The sequence below is a fragment of the Scyliorhinus canicula genome, chromosome 15 (assembly GCF_902713615.1).
Source record: "Scyliorhinus canicula chromosome 15, sScyCan1.1, whole genome shotgun sequence".
NCBI lineage: Eukaryota > Metazoa > Chordata > Chondrichthyes > Carcharhiniformes > Scyliorhinidae > Scyliorhinus > Scyliorhinus canicula.
The window spans coordinates 89,576,493-89,599,939 of record NC_052160.1 but is presented as its reverse complement, the minus strand read 5'-3'; the positions used below and the strand labels follow the sequence as shown (position 1 = coordinate 89,599,939).

General features: G+C 48.1%; 1 protein-coding gene across 1 annotated transcript in view; it reads right to left on the bottom strand.

Moving 5' to 3' along the window:
• LOC119978129 (peptidyl-prolyl cis-trans isomerase FKBP5-like) overlaps positions 1-23,447 on the bottom strand; it is a 166,550-nt gene that overhangs the window by 16,227 nt on the left and 126,876 nt on the right. Inside the window, exons 5-6 of the mRNA XM_038819545.1 lie at positions 2,911-3,067; positions 565-655 (exon numbers count right to left, since the gene is read on the bottom strand). Of these exons, the coding sequence (XP_038675473.1) occupies positions 565-655; positions 2,911-3,067 (248 nt within the window). The remainder of the gene's footprint in view (positions 1-564; positions 656-2,910; positions 3,068-23,447) is intronic.

Sequence of the window (23,447 nt, the reverse complement as noted above, 5' to 3'; positions counted from 1 at the left end):
CATATCATGGCACAGGGGTTCCCGAACTGGGGTTTGCGGACACCCCGGGGGTCCACAAAGACTCCAGTGGGGGTCTGTGAAGCTGGCGGCTGCCACGACTGTTGAAAGTGCAAAGTTTTAAAATACGAGGAATAAAGTAGACCAATCAGAGCAAGGCTTCTTGGAGCTCTGGGTGCTGATAGGCCAACTAGGCGAATGTATTTGTGACTGTGTGCCTCCTTCCTAATATATGTATAGATATAGCTATGAAAGCCTTGTTTACATGTGATTTCTGCATTCGCACCAATTTCGCAGAAAAGAATGGGCGATGACATTATGAGAATGTTTGGGGTTCCCTAATGCTCTTGGGAGGTCACTAGGGGGTTCCACGACTGCAAACATGGAAAACCCTGATCTAAATGAAAGGTGGAACGGGTTGAAAGGGCTGAATGGCCTCTTCCTGTTCCTGTGTTAATCTAAATGAATACCAACGAACACTATGCAGTTAATGCGTTCTGACAGCTTGCATGTTTTGATCGTTCAGCAACATCCGAGGGGGTTTAGCTAACCACCTTCGCCCCTCACCTTTTCAAAGTTCTTCAGCAACACTTCATAATCTAGTTCCGCATTCCGTGGAACATTGAATTCGGGTTTTCCAAGATCGCCAAAGCCATATCTAGAACAAATTATTTAAATCTGTGTTTCTTTTAAGATTAGGAAGAATGAAACAAATACAGCACAACATTAAACACCACCCCATCACCTCCCCATCCCTTGTCCAGGCCTCATGGGTATCACACGAGCTTTGAATATTGCCCAAACCCTTCCCTTCATTATTTTGAAGGGCATTGTTGAGGATGTTCCCTCACTGCTGCAGAACACAGCCTCCTGGGAGTAAATGGCACGGACAGGAAGGGGGGCTCTAAAGGACTGGCGTGCACAGTATATGGAGTCTGCAACCTCTCCTCTCTGTTAAACATGTGGTCCCCAGGAAAAAAATAATTCATTACAGCTAGTTGAATTTGGATAAAACAGAAAAGCCTTGAACAAGTTCAAATGTTCCGTACTCAGTTATCTGACAAGGAAGGATGAAATATTATTTAAAAAACAACAGCACATGTTGTAGGGACGTCCAAGTAGTTATATCTGTTGATATTTAACTGCCAGGCACAGGGTGAATGAGAGGGAGCCTTGGAACTAAAGTTTCTCCAAGGGGCCAGTCACAAAGTTTTTTTTTGCAGAGCGTTGCGAGGAAGGGAAAGGCTCGACAATAACCGTCCACAATCAATCTGACAAATATCCGGTTTATTCATCTTTGGGGTCCATGTTCATGGATTGAAGCCTTTCTTTATATACTGTATGAACCAACCAGATAACCTTTCTTATTGCTCCATCCTGTGACAGAAATGGCTATTTACGGTGTGCGAGCTGTCCCGGCCTAAATTAAGGACGGACATCAGAGGCAGCCTTCTAGAATGTCAGCGTGGTCATGGTCCTTTGCGTGCTCCTCCATCACCACCCCCCCCCCCCCCCCCCCCCAACCCCCCTCCTTAATTCAGTGAATCTGCTCTTGCCTGGCTTCTCTCTTAGTGCATGCCCACATTGGGAAATTAATGGATCAAAACTGTGGGTCTCTGAATCATTAATTTCTCCACCTCGTGTCCAAATTTCTTCATGGTCTCTGCCTTCTTTATCCCTGAAACCATCACCAGTCCTATAATCCTCCGAGAATTCTGTGTTACTCCCATTCTGACATCTTGTGCAATCCCCATAACATTCATCCCGGTATTGCCATATCTGCCTTTAGCTGTCTAACTCCTAAACTTTGGAATTCCCTCCCTAAACCTATTCCCCTCTTCACCTCCCTCCTCCTTTAACACAGTCTTTTAAAAGCCATTTTTTACCAATGTATGAGACCAAACACCTCCTTCCATGACTTGAATGCCACTGTTTGTCATATTAATGTCTTGTGACGTGTTTTAGGACATTTTGTTGCAGTAGAGGCATTCTGAAAATGCAATTAGCTGTTGTTGACAATTTGTCTCAATTGGTATTGCTCTTTCTTCTTGGTTGGATTAATCACTTCAGGTCTTGAGCTCAGGGATTAGATTGACTCTGCAGTCAATCTAGCCAAAAGTCGCAGTGTTGACAAAGAACACAAAGCTGTATGTTCAAATCGAAACTAGTTTATTTTACACTACTTAAATTGGTTCACACACTCTACTGAGTAAGTTAACAAAATAATAGTATTAAATCTATGATACAGTAATTATCTCTCTAACATATAACCTACACTCTAACACAACTTCACACTATCCTTCTCCAATAGCTTCTCCCAGAATGCCTAGAGACGCAGCCTTTTATAAGATACTCAGTGATGCCATCTAGTGTTGATATACATGAACATCATCTCGTTAACCCTTACTCTCCTTAGATTATACATATCATTACACACTTGTCTGCAATGTTCTTGTCGGGTAGCCTGATTTATATTACAAGAACACTTGTAGCTAAAGCTATAAATGATTTAGTAGTATTAACTGTGGGTTTATACAAAACAACAGATGAATAACTGTATGAACATGCACAAGCAACCTCTCTCTCAGCTCCCCAGTCAGTCTGAGGTCATCTGACTCTAACGTTCACTTATATACTAATGAGACTCCTATCGGTCAGTTGGTGTATTACAACACAACCATGATATCACTACATTGTCCACATAATAATGGCAATGCTTCAACACATATAGTTAAGATGTTTTGGGAGGCTATGAGCTAATACGAAAGTAATAATCTGCTTTGTTTTGGCCATGAGGACACAATGTAAAGACATCTGCAACAGCAAATGCAGATAGATTGAAACATGAGGAGACAGATGTTTCTGTCAGGTACATTGGTCCTGCAGTCACCAATTCATTCGCCTTATACTTACTCAGGCATCAGATGAAGAACACAATGCTCTCCTTTCTGCATTTTCTCCAAGGCTTTGTCAACTCCTATGGGAATGTCTTGGTCTTCTCCTTCACCAATCACAAACTTAACCTCCCTTTGGTCAAACAGTACAGCACCACTCCGACCTTCAATTGAAACTGCGAGTGAGAAAATATAATAATAATAATATTTATTATTGTCACAGGTAATCTTACATTAACATTGTAATGAAGTTATTGTGAAAATCCCCTAGTCGCCACATTCCAGCGCCTGTTCGGGCACAATGAGGGAGAATTCAGACTGTCCAAATTACTAATAGCACGTCTTTCAGGACTTGTGGGAGGAAACCGGAGAACCTAGAGGAAACCTACGCAGGCACGGGTTAGAACGTGCAGAATCCGCACAGACAGTGACCCAAGCCGGGATCGAACCTGTGACCCTGGCGCTGTGAAGCAACTGTGCTACCGTGCCCCCCTGCACATGCCACTTCCATTGAACCCTTTAGAAGAAATGTTTTCATTCCAAACTATGTCGAGTAATATCCTTAAAATCCACCGAGTTTTTAATGGATTTGATCGCAAAGGTTGAGTATTGAAAATGACTGAGAAAGTTCACCAGAAATTTCTGAGAGGGTATCTTCTCCCATTTAGAGTCCTCACCCACTACCTCATATGAGGTTGTGAAGCCTGATGAGGAGTTGCTCCCAGTATCTACAAACTCTGAAGCTAGGCCCAGGCTTCAAGAAGATCTCAGACCTTCCAAGCCAGCTGCAACCAATACCATGCAGTAAATGCTAGTTTGGATGATCATTCAGCTTCTAATGGAAGAGCTGGCCTTCACTCTGTGTCTTTCCAGTAATGGAGGGTTACCAATTTCATCTCTGCCACAAGCAGAACCATGGACACAGACCTGAACTACTGCTTTGTATTGTGTCGCTGCACTTGCCAGAGTTAGGAACAATCTAAAAACAGCAACTCACAAGTAATACAGCACTCAACACATGACAGAATGTTCTTTCACGTGGAAAGATGGAGTAGGAAATGTCGAGACTCTGCTGAGGAATCTAAAGGCTCGGGCAAAGAATCTGATATTGCAAAGATTTAATCAAAATCAAAACAGCTTATTGCCTAGAATCCCTCTTGCTAGACAACCAATGTACTTTGTAATTTTCACCATCAACCACCCCATGGTCTCCCTGAATGCTATTAACAAATTAACCTGAAATAGTGCCAGTCAGCACCAATGCCTGGCATTGCTGTATAAGGCATTTGTATCCTCTGAATGCAAATTATTATTCACCAAGCCTTTATTTACAACACTTTTAGGATGTGATTACAGTTCGCACGCGATACAATGTAATTCTCATGTTAGTAACAGGCATCAAGGAACAGGAAGTTGCAGATATGTCTTCAGCTAAGCTGCGGTGCGCTCCAAACCTTTGATATTGTCTGCACTGGACCAACATGACTCTTGTAGAGATGTTGCACAACTAATTATTTAGTGTAATTGGAGCTCAGCCAGGCATTCATAATTGGATGACATTGCATAGCTATATCAACAAAGATTCTAAAGCAGAACACATTGACACATTTGAAGTGGGCTGAGCAGGTGGCATACCGGGCAATAAAAGATGAAACAGAAGTAAAAATAGAAGTAAATCTGGTGAGTCAGTTGGCCATCTGTTCAGCGCGTTTTAAATGTTTCACTGTGTTTAGCTTTAGAGCCTTTGTTACCACAAGCTTTGCAAACTAATCTGATTGTGACTGCTTGGCTGAGCTTAGGAGCTACAAATGGATTCAGCTCTGTAGGGTGTGATTACACAGTTCTGAAGGGAAGCTTAACTTGTTTGATTGATATTCTTTATGATCTTGTGCTTTTATGTGAAGTGACTTCGATGCTTGCTTTTTATTTAGGAATATTAAGAGGTTTAAGTGAATTGTCTACGCCGCTGAGGACCGGGTCACTGTTTGTGTGGAGTTTGACACATTCTCCCCAACATCTGCATAGGTCTCATCCCCAATACCAAAGATGTGCAGGTTAGGTGGAATGGTCACGCTAAATTACCCCTTTAATTGAAAAAAAAAGAGTGGGTACTCTAAATTAAAAAAAAGTTTTAAGTGAATTAAAACTATTGATAGAAGTATGACTAGCGGTGTTTGATTAAAGTATACTGAGCTTTCTAAAAGTGAAAGTGTTTCAGGAGATTTTGTCTGTCTGTTTTCTTATTTTTGATAGTTTCATTAGCATTTCAAAGACTTGCCATATTATAATAGGGCTCATTACTCTGTACCTAGTGGATACTGGAAAGAGTGAGTATAGTGGATGCATGCAGGCTTAGACACAGTTGTATGAGTGAGGATGTTGTATACTGGCGGGCCATGAAGGGTCCTGAGAAGTGCGGGGGGGAGTAAGCTGAGTACGACGCTGCCGAACAGCCATATTCAAAACTGGGCTTGGTACCGTGGATGGGGCATCCGTCGAACCTGCCACCTCAGCATTTGTCCATCTCTGATGCCCCTCTTCTGGCATCAACTTGGGTGATGCTGTGCCGTCTCCAGACTGGTGTCTGCCACGTTGGGATGAAAATACGGTGCCAGAGGCAGAAATGCGTCATGGAATCATGGAACGGTTACACCCAGAGGGATATCATTTGAGACATTGTATGTGTGCTGATCTTCTGTCACCTCTGCTCTCTCATGCCTTTCCCCAGAGCCCTGCAATGTTTTCCCTTTTAGATAGTGGTCCAATGACCTTTTTAAGCTTCAGTTGACGTGGCCGCACCCACACTCTCAGACAGTGCATCCCAGAATCCCAATGACTCATTGCACAATGAGCGTTTTTTCCTCATGTTGCCATGCTTCTTCCGCCAATCCACTTTAAATCTGTGTCCTCTGGTTCTCAATCCTTCCACTTAGGGGAACGCTTTATCTCTTGTACCCAGTCCCGATCTCTCATGCTTCTGAAGATCTCGATCAAATCCTGATTCCAATATCAAGAGTGAAAATCCAACCCCAAGTGCTTCACAGGAAATATTTACCTCACCCAAATTCATGTGATTTTCCGGGACGCATGAGAATCCTGATGAAAACCTGCATCAACTCAGAGGACAACATCTGGGATCATCCGTATGGATATCTCCACATGTTCTCCAGCCCTTGAACTATCTTTTATGTGTGGACTGGTCAAACTGGACACAGTAGTTATGGTTGGACTGCTCATGGGCACAGTCATCTGGTCAGGCTAGACACAGTCCTTGTGGTGTGATCTGGTCAGGTTGGACACAGTCCTAATGGTGTGATCTGGTCAGACTGGACACAGTCCTCGTGGTGTGATCTGGTCAGGTTGGACACAGTTGTCATGGTGTGGACTGGTCAGGCTGGACACAGACCTCATGGTGTGGACTGGTCAGGCTGGACACAGTCCTCATGCTGGGATCTGGTCAGGCTGGACACAGTCCTCATGGTGTGGACTGGTCAGACTGGACACAGTCCTCATGGTGTGAACTGGCCAGACTGGACACATTTCTCGTGGTGCGGACTGGTCAGGCGTGGCACAATCGTCATGGTGTGGACTGGTCAGGCTTGGCCCAATCGTCAACAGTGTGGACTGGTCAGATTGGGCAGCACGGTAGCATAATGGTTAGCATAATGGCTTCACCAGCGCCAGGGTCCCAGGTTTGATTCCCGGCTTGGGTCACTGTCTCTGTGGAGTCTGCACGTTCTCCCGTGTCTGCGTGGGTTTCCTCCGGGTGCCTCCGATTTCCTCCCACAGTCCAAAGATGTGCTGGGGTAGGTGGATTGGCTATGATAAATTGCCCCTAGTGTCCAACAAAAATAAAAGGTAAAATGGGGTTATGGACATAGGGTGGATGTATGGGGATAGTATGGCTTAGGGAGGGTGCTCTTTCCAAGGGTCGGTGCAGACTCGATGGGCCGAAAGGGCTCCTTCTGCACTGTACATTCTGTGCCCTGGATGCAGAGTCGTCATGCTGTGGACTGGTCAGGCTGGACACAGTCCTCATGGTGTGGATTGGTCAGGCTGGACACAGTCCTCATGGTGTGGACTGGTCAGGCTGGACACAGTCGTCATGGTGTGGACTGGTCAGGCTGGACACAGTCCTCATCGTGTAATCTGGTCAGGCTGGACACAGTCCTCATGGTGTGGATTGGTCAGGCTGGACACAGTCCTCATCGTGTAATCTGGTCAGGCTGGACACAGTCCTCATGGTGTGGATTGGTCAGGCTGGACACAGTCCTCATGGTGTGGACTGGTCAGGCTGGACACAGTCCTCATGGTGTGGACTGGTCAGGCTGGACACAGTCCTCATGGTGTGGACTGGTCAGGCTGGACACAGTCCTCATGGTGTGGACTGGTCAGGCTGGACACAGTCCTCATGGTGTGGACTGGTCAGGCTGGACACAGTCCTCATGGTGTGGACTGGTCAGGCTGGACACAGTCCTCATGGTTGTGGACTGGTCAGGCTGGACACAGTCCTCATGGTGTGGACTGGTCAGGCTGGACACAGTCCTCATGGTGTGGACTGGTCAGGCTGGACACAGTCCTCATGGTGTGGACTGGTCAGGCTGGACACAGTCCTCATGGTGTGGACTGGTCAGACTGACACAGTTGTCATAGTGTGGATTGGTCAGGCTGGACACAGTCCTCATGGTGTGGACTGGTCAGACTGACACAGTTGTCATAGTGGACTGGTCAGGCTGGACACAGTCACCATGCTGTGATCTGGTCAGACTGACACAGTCGTCATGGTGCGGACTGGTCAGACTGACACTGTCGTCATGGTGCAGACTGGTCAGTGTACCTTTAGGTTTATTTTTAATTTCTTCAAACTAGAATTCCAAATATTTTTAATATTGCTGTTATGTAATGATTGGAAAGTTTAGCGACTGATCTTCTCAGATTCCTCGGTCTCGCAAGAAATTGTGATCAGGTGACGCTAAGCTTGGGTGTTTTAAAGGCCTGAAGGTTTCACAGACCTAGGGGCTAGATTCTCCAAAAATGGGGCTATATCGCTACGCCGGCTTAAAAACACTCCAGACTTTCCTGAAAAAAATAAAGAGCAATCACTACCTGCAGGGGGCTGGCAGGGACCCAGGGAGCTTCACGCAGCTTTCGCTGCGGATATGGGCCCCGCACTTTCGGTTCAGAGTCCGCGCATGCTCACGTGGCGGCCTCCAGCGGCCACACCGAACGCTGATAGCGGACTCAGACCGCGGCCCAGGACCAAGAAACAAGGTCCCGCAGATTTGCCCTGCGCCGCTTAATTTGACCCCTCCGATCGCTGCTCCAGCCTCTCATATGGGCCCCCCACCATTGCTGGATCCCCGCCCCCCCCCACCAGGGCGGCCGCACACTGAGTCCGTAGCTGCCGGGCACGAGTCCCGACCGGCCAGACGTGGTTAGAACCATGCCGTCGGGAACTCGGCCGGTCGGGACCGGTGTATTGCTGGGAGGGCCTCTGCAATGGCCCCCGAGCCGCGCACAGTGACTCGCGGGTGAGCAATTCCCCGGGGAACGGAGAATCGTGGGAGCGGCGCCAGGCCCTATTCTAGCGCAAAAGTCGAATTTCGCCCCGTGCCAAACTTGATTTCAGCGCGGGACTGCAGAGAATCCAGCCCCTATTGTCCAAGGACAGCCACACTGAACAGGAAACAGTGAGATTTCCGCAATGTGAGGATGTGGGGGGGGTTTCAGAAATGTGAGGATGTGGGGGGGGGGGTTTCAGCAATGTGAGGATGTGGGGGGGGGGTTTCAGCAATGTGAGGATGTGGGGGGGGGGGGTTTTCAGCACTGTGAGGATGTGGGGGGGGGGGTTTCAGCAATGGAAGGTGTGGGGGGGGGGGTTTCAGCATGTGAGGGCTGTGGGGGGGGGGGTTCAGCAATGTGAGGTCTGTGGGGGGGGTTCAGCAATGTGAGGATGTGGGGGGGGGGTTTCAGCAATGGGAGCTGTGGGGGGGGGTGTTCAGACAATGCTGAGGAGTGGGGGGGTGGATTCCGCACTGTTAGGTCTGCTGTGGGGGGGATTTCAACAATGTAGAGGGTGGGTGGGGGGGGGGGGGATTCAGCAATGTGAGGATGTGGGGGGGGGGTTCAGCAAATGTGAGGATGTGTGGGGGGGGGGGGTGGGATTTCAGCAATGTGAGGATGTGGGGGGGGGATTTCAGCAATGTGAGGTGGGGGGGGGGGGTTCGGCAATGTGAGGATGTGGGGGAGGGGGTTTCAGCAATGTGAGGATTGGGGGGGGGGTTTCAGCAATGTGAGGATGTGGGGGGGGGGGTTTCAGCAATGTGAGGATGTGGGGGGGGGGGGTTCGGCAATGTGAGGATGTGGGGGAGGGGGTTTCAGCAATGTGAGGGGGGGGGGGGTTTCAGCAATGTGAGGATGTGGGGGGGGGGGGTTTTCAGCAATGTGAGGATGTGGGGGGGGGGGTTTCAGCAATGTGAGGCTGTGGGGGGGGGGTTTCAGCAATGTGAGGCTGTGGGGGGGGGGGTTCAGCAATGTGAGGATGTGGGGGGGGGTTTCAGCAATGTGAGGATGGGGGGGGGGGGTTTCAGCAATGTGAGGCTGTGGGGGGGGGGGGTTTCAGCAATGTGAGGCGGTGGGGGGGGGGGGGGTTCCAGCATTGTGAGGAATGGGGGGGGGGGGGTTTCAGCAATGTGAGGATGTGTGGGGGGGGGGGGGTTTCAGCAATGTGAGGATGTGGGGGGGGGGGGTTTCAGCAATGTGAGGATGTGGGGGGGGGGGTTTCAGCAATGTGAGGAGGTGGGGGGGGGGGGGGTTCAGCAATGTGAGGATGTGGGGGGGGGGGTTTCAGCAATGTGAGGATGTGGGGTGGGGGGATTTCAGCAATGTGAGGCTGTGGGGGGGGGTCAGCAATGTGAGGATGTGGGGGGGGGGATTTCAGCAATGTGAGGATGTGGGGGGGGATTTCAGCAATGTGAGGATGTGGGGGGGGGGGGGGTTTCAGCAATGTGAGGATGTGGGGGGGGGTTTCAGCAATGTGAGGATGTGGGGTGGGGGGGGTTTCAGCAATGTGAGGATGTGGGGGGGGGTTTCAGCAATGTGAGGATGTGGGGTGGGGGGATTTCAGCAATGTGAGGGTGGGGGGGGGGTCAGCAATGTGGGGAGGGGGGGGGGGATTTCAGCAATGTGAGGCTGGGGGGGGGGTCAGCAATGTGAGGATGTGGGGGGGGGGATTTCAGCAATGTGAGGATGTGGGGGGGGGGATTTCAGCAATGTGAGGCTGTGGGGGGGGGGGTCAGCAATGTGAGGATGGGGGGGGGGATTTCAGCAATGTGAGGATGTGGGGGGTGGGGGAGGTTGTTTATGGTAGCATAAATGGATCGGAGGGACCACCGGCCAGGGAAGTTCCCGTACAACAGTAGTATCAGGGGAAACACGTTATTAAAATTCAACATGCTTACTTGTAGGGAAAAAATGATGCAAAAATATTTTGATAATTATTTCCAGCCCTACCACTTAAAATTACAAAAGGTTTTAAAGAAAATAGCGATTTCAATAAAACAACAGCCAAAAACTAAACCAGAAGAATTTTCAACTTGTTTCCAACACCAGTGAGGTGAGGCAGCCCACTTAGAATGATCACATGGTTACATCAGAGGAGGAGACTTTTCAACCCATCGTGTCTATACTGGCTCTCCAGTTAAGGGTGGGGCTTTTTCCACAACAATGAATTAATGGATGAGGACCACAAAGCGAACCACACACACACACACACACATACACACAGACATACACGTGTGCAGAATGCATATTACACACACATGCAAACACATGCGCGCACCTGCATGCTCACTCATAAAACACACATGCATGCATGCACACACCTGCATGGTATACATGAACACCCATACATCACAGATAAAACACATGCATGAACATACTGTTTTGTTATGCTCTTGACATAGCATAAGCTGCTTCCTGATGTGTACTTGACAAAGAACGCTTTAGACTTGGAGATAGGTTTTTCAACACATTTATTAAACTGTTAACGCTTCTCCTACTTGGATTCGACTCTCCTGTTAATCCTGCTATAGCTACTCAGACTGACGAACCAGTCTGCTACAATCCACCGTGGTGGGTTGCGATGGTTTCAATCAACCCTGTGTACTCACTGAGTGTCTCACTGGAAAGAGGAGATCATGTGTGCTGTGTCCGTTATATATGGGTTGGTGTAATGCCCCCCTGTGGTAGTGTCACCTCTGTGTGTATCTTGAATGCCCATTGGTGTGTCCTATCTTACTGGCGCTATTAGTTGAATGTCTGTGTGTCATGTCTCTGGGTGCTCCCTCTAGTGTCTATCTAGTCTACGTGTATTACATTAACCCCTTGTGTATTACCGTGATGCATATCACCACACCACCCTTTTTTCGTGTTCAATATTTTCTGTCCAGTGTTAAAGAAAATTGAACAAAAACAGGATGCTATGTACAGGTTATGATGACTGTGATGACTATACAATACAGTAGTCCCCCATTATAACGCGGGTGTTGGGGTCCAAGACAGCCACCTGAGTCTATGGGGGGGGGGGGGGGGGGGGGGGGGGGGAGAGGTCAGACTCACAATGGGCAGCGCATGCATAGATTTTAAAATAAATTTAAAACCCCCATCGTGGATCTAATTAAAACAAGCCACGTTATTGGGGAGAAGCAGAGGGAAACCCACAGAAACTTACCAGGAACTCTGGTATTCTTAGATCCATTCCCTTATCAGAACTCTGATCGATAAGGCAAACGATCTGACTTGTAACAGATAATGGATAAATACTGTGCCGTTATGTTCCCACCCCAGGATGAAGGATGAAGAATTAATGAATTATTTGAACACCAAATGTTGCTCCTGCAGGCTTTTTCTGCCGGTCCACGGGTCCAGCCGGTTTCCGTGGACATATCCTAGTCTGCAAAACACTGGGTCAAATTAAAACAAGCCACGTTATTGGGAGAGAAGCAGAGGGAAACCACAGAAACTACCAGGAACGCTGCTCCTCTCTCCAATCAGCCGGCTAGTGTCAATTTCAGCGGCCGGCTCACTTTGATCCGGAGAGGGAAGCTGACAGTTGGGGTCCATAAGCCCCCCCCCGCCGTATATCGCGAACCGCGGTATTGCGGAGCGCGGTATAACGGGGGACTACTGTAGTATACAAGACCAAATAATAGTTGCGATGACTTTGAGGATAAGACAATACAAAATAAAAGTTATGAGTCCAATAGTTCATGAATTTATATGGTCTGGTATGGAAGTGTCAATGGTGACGTTGTCATTCCCTTGTGAACGCCTTCAGTGTCCTGGTGTTTGGTCATCAGGAAGTGTTCAAGTGTTCAAATCACTTCATTGACTGATTTGGAGTCTTTTTTTTTCAATGCTTATGGTAGCAATTCTTGATGGCATCTGTCCTGAAAGCTGGGTTGCCTGTTGGTAGTGCAGCAAACGTGAATTGGTAAGATGCATCGTCCTGCCACGGTATGTCATTGTACGGAGCTGAGCAGTAACTGTACTGAGCTGAGCAGTAACAGTGACCCTCATTTGCAGAGTTGTACCATGTCGTACCAGTCGTAGTTCCATTGTTGATGTTGTTGTCGACATAGTTGCCTTTTGTACGCTTCTTGCTATTATTTCTGATGCTGCTGTTGTAATGATTGGTTTTGTTGTCGTATTTGCTGCACTCAAGGACCACACTTAGTTAGGCCACACTTGGAGTATAGTGTTCAATTCTGGTCGCCACACTACCAGAAGGATGTGGAGGCTTTAGAGAGGGTGCAGAAGAGATTTACCAGGATGTTGCTTGGTATGGAGGGCATTAGCTATGAGGAGCGGTTGAATATACTTGGTTTGTTCTCACTGGAACGATGGAGGTTGAGGGGCGACCTGATAGAGGTCTACAAAATTATGAGGGGCATAGACAGAGTGGATAGTCAGAGGCTTTTCCCCAGGATAGAGGGGTCAATTACTCGGGGACATAGGTTTCAGGTGCGAAGAGCAAGGTTTAGAGTAGATGTATGAGGCAAGTTTTTTACACAGAAGTTAGTGGGTGCCTGGAATTCGCTGCCGGAGGAGGTGGTGGAAGCAGGGACGATAGTGACATTTAAGGGGCATCTTGATAAATACATGAATAGGATGGGAATAGAGGGATACGGACCCAGGAAGTGTAAAAGATTGTAGTTTAGTCGGGCAGCATGGTCGGCACGGGCTTGGAGGGCCGAAGGGCCTGTTCCTGTGCTGTACTTTTCTTTGTTCTTTGTTCACCCTGTGGATAATACGAGTCCTTCACACAGTTACTTGTGTCAGCATCCTTTGTGGCATCTGCTGTTTCCTTGAGCGTGCCGTCACTGAGTTTGCGGTGCTCCCCGTCTGGAGTAATGTCCGGCTTACTTGAATCAGCTTTGGCTTGTGGTTTCTCCCCGTCTGGAGTCTGGTCTGTTTCACCCGAGTCAGTTTTGGCTTGTTGATGCTCCCCGTCTGGAGTCTGGTCTGTTTAACCCGAGTCAGTTTTGGCTTGTTGATGCTCCCCGTCTGGAGTCTGGTCTGTTTCACCCGAGTCAGTTTTGGCTTGTTGATGCGCCTCGTCTGGAGCTCTTTCTGGTTCACCTGAATCAGCTTTGGTTTCTTGACGCTCCCCATCCGGAGTCATTGGAGGTTCACTTGAGTCAGCTGAGGTTTCTTGATGCTCCCCGTCCGGAGTCAAAACGTTCCGGAATTCATTTGCTTGTTGAGAGGCTCGAGCGGATGAGGTTTTAATTAATGTGGTGTCACCAGTAGTCTCATTGTGATGTCGAGTGCCTCTGTCCACACTAGCTGAGGTCTGTCACGTTGCACATCTTGTATGGGAAGTGGGATGCCATCGTCACTTGTCGCACATACAGTGGGTAGAGCCTCAGTGTCTTCTTGTCGTTCACTTGAGCTGGGTAGACTGTTATAGTCTTCTTGCTGTGCACTTGAGGATGGCAGACAGTCATAGTCTTTCTGTTGTTCACTTGAGTGTGGCAGATTTGCATGATCTGCTGCTGGTTGCTCAGAGGAGGTTGCTAGATCCTCATGGTCTTGTTCATGCAAGGACTGCGCTCTGGAGTCTTGCGTTCCTTCCATCGTGGAGTCTGTCCACGAGCTCGCTGTGGAGGCTTGTGTCACTCCCTCGGTGGAGTCTTGCAGCGTTCCCCGTTTTGAATCGTGCATGGTCTCTCTGTGGAAACTGTCATACTTCTTGTTCCTGCAAAGACTGCGCTCTGGAGTCTTGTGTTTCTTCTATCGTGGGTCCGTCCACGAGCTCGCTGTGGAGGCTTGTGTCACTTTAGTCACTTTCTGTGTGGAGACGTGCAGTGTTTCGCTGTGGAGTCTTTCATCGCTTTCTGTGTGGAGTCGGGGACTGTTCGCAGTGTGTGGACCACTCTGTGTGGCAGCAGACCGCTCTCTGTGGGCTTGTACCGCTCTCTGTCCCTTGGTGTCAGGCCGCAGCATAATCCTGCACTCACGAGTCAGGTTGTCATATATGCTGGGCTGAGGATTCCCCAATCCAAAGAATTCGTCGTCGGGGTCTTCAATATACAACACCTCTAGTTGCCGTTCGGATTGGTACTGGGTAGCCACCTCCCAAGATGAAATCTTCGTCTGAGTCGTAGTCTTCTAGGACCATATCATCAAGTTTTGTGTTGGAGCTGGCATTGGGCCTGCAATGTCCAAAGAAGAATTCAAGGTCTGAGACACAGTCTTCAAGGACTGTATCATCTCTTTGGGCGGCGCTAACTGCTTGTTGCAGGGTTCTGCGGAGGTTACTTTCAGCTGCTGGTTGAATTTCAGGCATTGTGCTGTCGTTGTAGGTCAAAGAATCTGGTTTTGAGGCTTTCAATTTTTTGAACGTGTTTTGGGATATTTCCCCTTTAAGTGGGCGTGGTCCGGGGCCTCTGACATCATGAAGCATGTGACGTAGGTCGTAGGAAGCAATTGCGCATGCGCATATCGCTGTTCTTTTTCTTGGGGCTTATACGCAATTGCGCATGCGCGAGCAAACGGACCTTCCCGTTCTGTGCACTCTTCGCGCAACTGCGCATGTGCAGCACCTTTTCCAAGATGGCTGAAAATCAAAACTGCCGTTTGTTGCTACAAGCCTACCTCGTGGTGAGTTTTGGCGCCTCTTTTATCGTTTTTTCTTGTATGTTCCTCGCAGAATTCTTGGAATTTGTCCAGGACTGCCTGGAAGTTGCTCTTGTTTTGCCCCTTTGAGTATTTGAAGGTCTGGAAGATTTCAGCTGCTCTTGAACTCCCAATGGTAGTAGAAGCTTTATTTTCTCTGCATCCGCCACGCCATCTAAGTCGGCTGCTACCAGGTAGATCTCGAATCTCTGCCTGAACACTCGCCAGTTTTCACTGAGATTGCCTTGCTACCTGAGCTGCTGTGGAACCAGAATCTCGAACATCATCTTGCCTGGGTGTCGTTGCTGGTTGTCACTGTTTGCTGAGTTGTAACTATATGGATTTAACGGTCACTCACTGGCACCATGTTTTGTTATGCTCTTGATGTAGCATAAGCTGCTTCCTTGATGTGCACTCTGACAAAGGAAGGTTCAGACTTGGAGACAGCTTTAACACATTTATTAAACTGTTCACAATTCTCCAACTTGGATTCGACTCTCCTGTTAATCCTGCTATAGCTACTCAGACTGACGAACCAGTCTGCTACAATCCACGTGGTGGGTGTGATGTGTTTCAATCAACCCTGTGTACTCACTAAGTGTCTCCACTGGAAAGAGAGAGATTATGTGTGCTGTGTCCTTATACATGGGTTGGTGTAATGTCCCCCTGTGGTAGTGTCACCTCTGTGTGTGTCTTGAATGCCCATTGGTCATGGTCGTGTCCTATCTTACTGGCCTATTGGTTGAATGTCTGTGTGTCATGTCTCTGGTGCACCCTCTAGTGTCTATCTAGTCTACGTGTATTTACATTAACCCCTTATGTATTTACAGTGATGCATATCACCACACATACATTTGCACGCATACAGAGCAACACACCAAACACCACAATTAGCATAGTGACACTGATCATGGATCCCTTTCTTGCCGGAACTTCAAACTGTAGGAAACAGAGGAACCGTGTCTCTGGTATCTTTCCATGCAGGAGCTTACCATTAGCCCCATCAACCCAGCGTGTGCATGCATGTGCGCGCAGGTGTTTTATGTGTATATGTGCAAGTGTGCATGTACGCATGCAGGTGTACGTATTATCTCCTCTCCCAAGTGTACATGATTCACAGATGCCTCCTGCCAACAATACAGTGAACCTCACATTAATGAGTGTGGACATTTGTTTGCCACCTACAAGGAGGTGCCAAACGGCTTGATGCCTCTTGTGAGCCTGTCTAATTGGTCTAGGGATGGACAACAGATCTTTGACACATGCCATGATCGGGTGACATCTGGGTTTGGAAACACCAACTTGGGTTATGAGCAATAATTACATAAACCACGTTTGGAGTCCCTGGACTCCATAAAGTTATGCTTTGACTGAGAATTTTTTGGGATTTTGAATGGAATTGATGAGGTAAGTAGTTTCCTTGCTACAGGACAACTGAACAGAACCTTCCAGTTGGAGCTAGGCTATTCAGGAGAAACTTCTGCGTACACACGGTGGTTGCATTGTGTAACTCTCTTCCACACAGAGATGTGAATGCAAGTTCAATTCAAAATTTTCGACCTGAAGGTGTTATATTTTTCCTGGACAGTGGGTAGAAAAGGGTATGGAGCCAAAGCAGTGAAGACAGATTTAAAGTGCTGACTAGCCATGATCTCATTGGTAACACAGGCTGGAGAGGCTGATAGGCTTCGTCCTGTTTTCCCGATGCTTGGAGTACACATTGTGCAAAGTCCCCAGCCTGTGGCCTTCCTGTGCTAAATCACTCCTCGATATAAATCAATCCTGACCCCTTTCCTATGAAGATAAAAATCATGATCAAAATTCCTGAAACTTGACATAATCCAGGAGGGTAACAGCATCTCTTTCCTCACCTCGTCGCCTCCTTCCTCGTGTTCTCCTCTGAAGTTAAAAATGGCAGTGCCAGGATCATTGGTGTCAACACTGTTAAGCAGGGCCAGGAAAACATTTGGAAAAATATATATATATTATCGTACCCTTGCCGGCTTCAAAATTCCAGGCACTAAAAGGTCATGTGTTGGCTTCCTGTCAGCATTCACTTCCAGCAACTTGCAGCAGCTGCTGTGTGTGGGTCGCAGGAACATATGTCACATTATTGCTGTTAGCCGTGACATTTTGACATTGAATCCCATTTGTGTGTAATAATTTCCAGCCGCTAACCAGTGGGGGGTCGTGCTCTCACCGTTCTATCAGCAGATCAAATGTTCTACTGCAACTTCAGCAATTTGACATGTAAGCTGGCAGTCCAGTGCAGTAACGAGGGAGTGCTGCACTGTTGCACCATCTTTCAGGCAGGATGTTAAACAGAGGCCATGGCAATCTTTTCAGGTGAGTGTGAAAGACCCCAAAAGTAGAGGAGAGCTCCCTGATGTCCTGGTCAATGTTTATCCCTCAACTGATATCTAAAAAAAGATTATCTGGTCATTTATCTTCCCGCCATATTTCACTGGCTATAAAGCACCACTCAAACATCAGGCTACTCTGGATAGAACTACATAAACGCACATTTTTATGTCTTTAAAGTTTTGCCTGCTTTTGGCCCCCAGTCTTATTCCCATCCAGTGGAGATTCAATGGGGCCCACTCATTTCCTAAAGCCCCAAGCATTGCCACCAATGGAGCACAAACTGTTGTGAGATCAACCCAGTAACATTGCCTGCCATGTGGGTATGGTTGACACCATGCAGGAGAGACAGGGTGGGGTAGGGTGGATGCTGAGAGAATTGTAGGGCGTGATTTACTGGCCTCGTTGTGTCTGACTTAGTGACACAACGAGGCCGTTGAAACTCGCAAGAGGCCTCTCGTTAAGATTAGCGATACTCAAAACATCGAGATTCTACGTCATGATTTGGATCCCTCCCTCGCTGGGCGAGATAGAGATTAGCATATTTAAGTGGGCCACGAGGCTCATTTAAATATGTCTGCGCCGGATTCTCCCGGCGCCTGAGACCTAACAGCCTGCCTGCGAGGCGTCATCAGGGTGCCGTTTAACACTAGTCCAAACAAACATGGACGAGGCATAAAGGCACCTGGGGGGGGGGGGGGGGGGAAGGAGGAAGAGGAGTCTCCCAGGCCATTAGAGACCCCTAGGTGGTTGGGGCTCTGGGTAGGGTGGTACCCTGACATGCCTGTTGGCACCCAGGCATTTTGGTATTGCTCGTCAGTGCAGAAAATGATGGGCGTGCGTCCTCGACGAGGTGTTACCCACTGAGGCCAAACAAAACAGTCAAGTGCCGTTGAACAGCAAGGTCTTTCTCAGCGCTACAGGTGCCGAGAAACACCCGTGAAATGTGCCCGAAACGGGACCCTGTTTCTGTCCTGTTGAATCGCGCCTGTAAACTCTGGAGAAACGTCCAAAGCGGGTAGAAGAAAAGCAAAAGTTCCAGTCCCCCTCCAGCACAATGCAAAGACCAAAGTAGGATACAGCTCCTGATTGAGAAAGTAGAATTTTTAATTATAAAATAAATTCAAAACAGTAAATATTTTCACGAATTACTCAAGTACAAAAGCAAACAGATTGAAGCATTCTAACCATACTGCTGCAGGAACAGCCACTAACTGTGATAATGACCATGCAGAACTATGACGTTCTTGCTGACTTATACAATTCTTTAGTCAAAGCACTCACATATTCAAGAGGGTCATGGATAGGGGGTTCTAGTCAATACACTGGGTGCAGTGTACTCCTTACCTCCCCCACCATGTTAGGAGAGCTTATGAGCTGAAATTGAAAAGGAAGAAAATAGAACAGAGCTTCTATTATTTTGTGTTTTCCTTTTCCCCATCTTTGTGAGCTTGTTTAAGTTTTGCCTTGAGGTACTTGTCCTGACAGGAACATGTTGTACTTGGGGAGATTGGCAGGGAGTTTGAACTGAAGCGTCCGAACAGAACATGCAGTACATTCTGACTCAAATCAACCACTCTTGCAGCATAAGCAAAATACTATCCTTCAAAGAAATGGCAGGACCCATGTATTACCTTCCATTGTTAATACTCTTTCATCCAATTTCGAAAGCAATCATTCACTCATTTGAAAGCAGAGATTTATGTTCCCAAAGCACAATTAAAGCGGCAGCTCTCCTCAGGATTTAAAAAGGAGTAATTCCCAACAAGATATTTGGTGACATAACCATGCACATAATTGGGTGATTGATGCAAGATGCAATTTGTTGGTCACACACCAAGTTACCCCTTGGCATGAGATTCTTGGGTGAAAGATCACTCTGCAACAACAGTAACATATATTCATGTTGTGCCTATAATATTGTAAAACGTCGTCACAAGTCCCTAAGTGTTTCACAGCACAATTGTCAAAACAAAATTTGACACCGAGCCACATAAGGCGATATTCAGTCAGATGACCAAAAACTTGGTAGGTTTTATGGAGAGCCTTAAGGCAGGGAAGAGAGACCCGAAGAAGTTTCAGGGTGAACTTTATTCCAGACTTAGGGCCTCAGCAGCTGAAGACATGACCACCAATGAAGAAACGATTAAAATTGTGGAACCTCAAGAGGCTAGAGTTGGAGAAGCTCAAAGGCTTCGGCGGATTATAGGCCAAGGGAGACTACAGAGATAAGGAGGATTGAAGCATGCAAGGATTTCAAAAAAGGGTGAGAACTTTAAAATCAAGGAGTTTCCCAAATGGAAGCCAGTGGAGGTCAGCGGACTCAGGGATGATGGGTGAATGGAACTTGGTGTGAGTTCGGACATGGGGAGCAGAATTTTGGATGATTTTAAGTTTCCACAGGGTAGTATGTGAGACACCGGCCAGAAGTCTTGAGGTAACAAAGGCAAGAATGAAGGTTTCAACCTCACAGAAATGCTCACTGTTAAGATTGCAACCAGCAATCACCTCACAGCAGAAATTAAAATATCAAGCTGGCAGGAGTTGGAGGGGTAGAATTATACAAGGTTATTCTGCTATTAAGGAGCTTTGTCCTCCTCTTTGACCAGCGCATGTTAGAGGTTCGTCACCCATAGTTTCCCACCAGGCAACAGTGCATGGAAGATGGCCATCTCAGAGCCGTGGGCCTGCCATGCCACCCCCTGGATCATGTGTTCCCATTCCCGGGGCAACGCCAGCCCCTGCCTGTCCGCCCCACCAACCACTCATAATTCCCACTGACCGCGGAGGCCCCTGGTTGCATGGCTGAAGTATACTGCTAATTGGGAATTGAAATTTAGTTAAGTGGGCATTTCACAGCTCACAAGTGGATTCCTGTGGGTAGGTGTGCCCGGTAGCATGTGGGAGTTATTGCCTCGCATCCCAATCAGACCGTGATGCCTGGACACTGTGCCTGAAGACTGAGCAATGTCTCCCCCCCCCCGCACCCCCGCTCCCACACACACATATGGCCATACCCCACACACACATAAGGGCACTACCCCACACCCCTCCAATTGAGGACACCCTGCTATGAAGTCGCTGAGAATCTGCCCTTTTCAGGCATTCCAACGGTCCCTTTTGGGCCCCACCCTTCACTTCCCCCAAAACTTTACGGAGGCACTTTCATACCCATTCTTCACCCCCCCCCCCCCCCCCCCCACCCTTCACCCTCCCTCTCATCCCTCTTTTCATGGGCGTGGCTCCCTCAGGCCCTAACCCTTGGCAGTGTCATACTGGCACCAGGGCACCCTGGCACTGCCACCCTAGCAGCACTCTTGCCAGCCTGGCATTACCACCCAGGCACCTTGGCAGTGCCAGCGTGGCAGTACCAAGATGCAAGCCTGGCAGTGCCAATGTGTCCAGGTGCTGGGGGAGAGCCAGGGTGTCACCCAGCCCTGTCCTCTTCTTCCCTTCTCGGCCATCACTCTGCCTCACCATTACAACATTGTGACTCAAAGCATGATGCCATTTGAATTTCGCGAGTGCACTTATGTGTCAGTGGTACACAGTCCAGGCCTCAATGGTGATGATATCTGCTCCGTAAACTGGGGACGGAATTTTCCTGGCAGGTGGCAATGGGTGGTCCAAAAATTAGTTTCATGCCAGCATTAAATGGCAGCAGGATCTTCTGCGCCTGCTCATCATGGTGGGTCACAATTCCCGCCAGAGGACATATGAAACCAACTTGCATCCTGCTAAAGGGATGCAGCTGAAGGCCTGACCAGAATCGTCCCCCCATGCCTGATCATCTGCAACACCAGCAGGCTATCACGCTAGTCCAGAACATGTCCGGAGCAACGTGGAGTGTTAAAGTCGGGAGTTACCTTAAGGTGACCTGGGACTTCCTCCGGAGTTCAGGATTGAGGCCCCCACTGACCACAAGGCCTCCGGTAACCATGGAACCTCAAACTCCCAGCAGTGGGTGCAGAGGATTATCTATCAGGTGGATATTCCAGTTCCAGGAGGTCCATCCTCCAGCTCAGAGTGTTTTTGGAGTTCCATCTTCCATCATCAACAATGGATCAGTTACGTCTGGATGCTTTTTAAAAAATGGCACCCGGATATGATGGCAGGTGGTCGAGTCATCAAGCCCACCCTGCCGCATAAAACATCACAAAACCGCTCAAATGCATATTGAATGAGGCTGGAGTCATGCGATATGGTGTGAATTCCTGGCAGTCTCCACAGCAGGAAACAGTCCCTGTCCCTACACCCACCAGAGGACTCAGTCCTGGATAGAAAGACTCTGCCCTCGGACTTTGGTTGACTTGCGCAAGTCTTCGTTATTGCAGCAGAAAGCTGAACTGATCCAGTGTTGGATCTCCTCATCAATGGTGGCCTTTTGAAAGGCTGCCAAGGTATCAGAAGTGCTCAGCATATTCCAGAATCTCTCCTCCCTGGCTGGTAGTTTGTACACTTGCAACCACTAAACTGCTAGAAATCACCAGAATGAGATGGCCTCGCATTTGGAGCAATAACCATTGGTTACAACATAAAAATAGTCTGGACTAAAAGGTTTAGCAAACTCTGGTGACTTCTATGCCACCACTCACATATGGGGCCAGTTTAGTTCACTTGGCTAGACAACTGGCTTGTTATACAGAGCAAGGCCAGCAGCACCGGTTCAATTCCCATACCAGCTGAGGTTATATTAACCTTGCCCCTCAGCCCCTCACCTGAGGTGTGGTGATCCTCAGGTTAAATCACCACTAATCAGCTCTCCCCCTCAAAGGGGAAAGCAGCTTATGGTCATCTGGGACTATGGCGACTTTACCTTACGATTGGAAAAGGACAGATAGACATTTTCATGTGTAAAAGACAGCCTGAAGATGAAACATGTGAGTGATTGGTGATGTGTGAAGGAGCCTCAGTACAGTACCAACTGAAGTTTCACTACCTCCAGCTCTAGAGACAAAACATCAGTGAAAATATAGTCCCTGCCCCCATCAGTGTGAAGATCGAGGCCATGCTGCTCCTTTCAGTGCACCATGAAATGAAATGAAAATCGCTTATTGTCACGAGTAGGCTTCAAATGAAGTTACTGTGAAAAGCCCCTAGTCGCCACATTCCTGCGCCTATTCAGGGAGGCTGTTACGGGAATCGAACCGTGCTGCTGGCCTGCTTGGTCTGCTTTCAAAGCCAGCGATTTAGCCTGGTGCTAAACAGCCCCTGGCACAATGATATATCTCCTTTCTCGGTTTCCTTTCCATCTCTGCTTCCACCACCACCACCCCTTTCCTCCTGTGGTTGCCATGCCCTGTAGCTTTCTCTCTCCCTTGAATGAGAGGAAGTCAGTGAATGCCATGGAGGCTGGGCTATCCCAGCATCCATTGCAGAAGGGAAAGCCCTCTATTAAGACACTTTTGCTGTTACCTGATTTGCACTTTGCTAACACCTGATTTGCACTTTGCTAACAACAACGGTAGTCTGATGACTTCAGAAGCAGAGCAGGCCTGTTGTTTTCCATTTATTGCCATGTCCGACAATAAAGTAAATAACTACTTCTGTGAATACATTCCACACTGAAGAAGCCTTACCGCCGAAATTCTCTGGCTGTCTGTTAGCGGCGGGATTCTGTGGTCCCGCCAGCAGAGACCGGGTTTCCCGGTGGCGTGGTGGCTTTAATGGGAAACCCCATTGCCAAGCGGCAGGAACAGAGAATCCCGCACCAGCGAATGCTCTGCTGCCTCCTGCCACCAAGAAACACACAGCTGGGGAACAGGTAAATCCATTTCTTACTCTTCATCGGATGTCAACATCCCCGAACATGTCGCTTACAATTCTCCAATTCTCATTAATCGATATTCCACTTTACCATAACAATGCTTAAATAATCATGAATATAATTTTCCATGATATTGTAGCAATAAAGCCAGTCTTATGCTAAATAGGCAGGGAAACGTTAACGAACTTGGCATCCACAGGAACAGAGAAAAAGGAGACTACAGGTGGAAGACAGGAGGGCCGACTCTG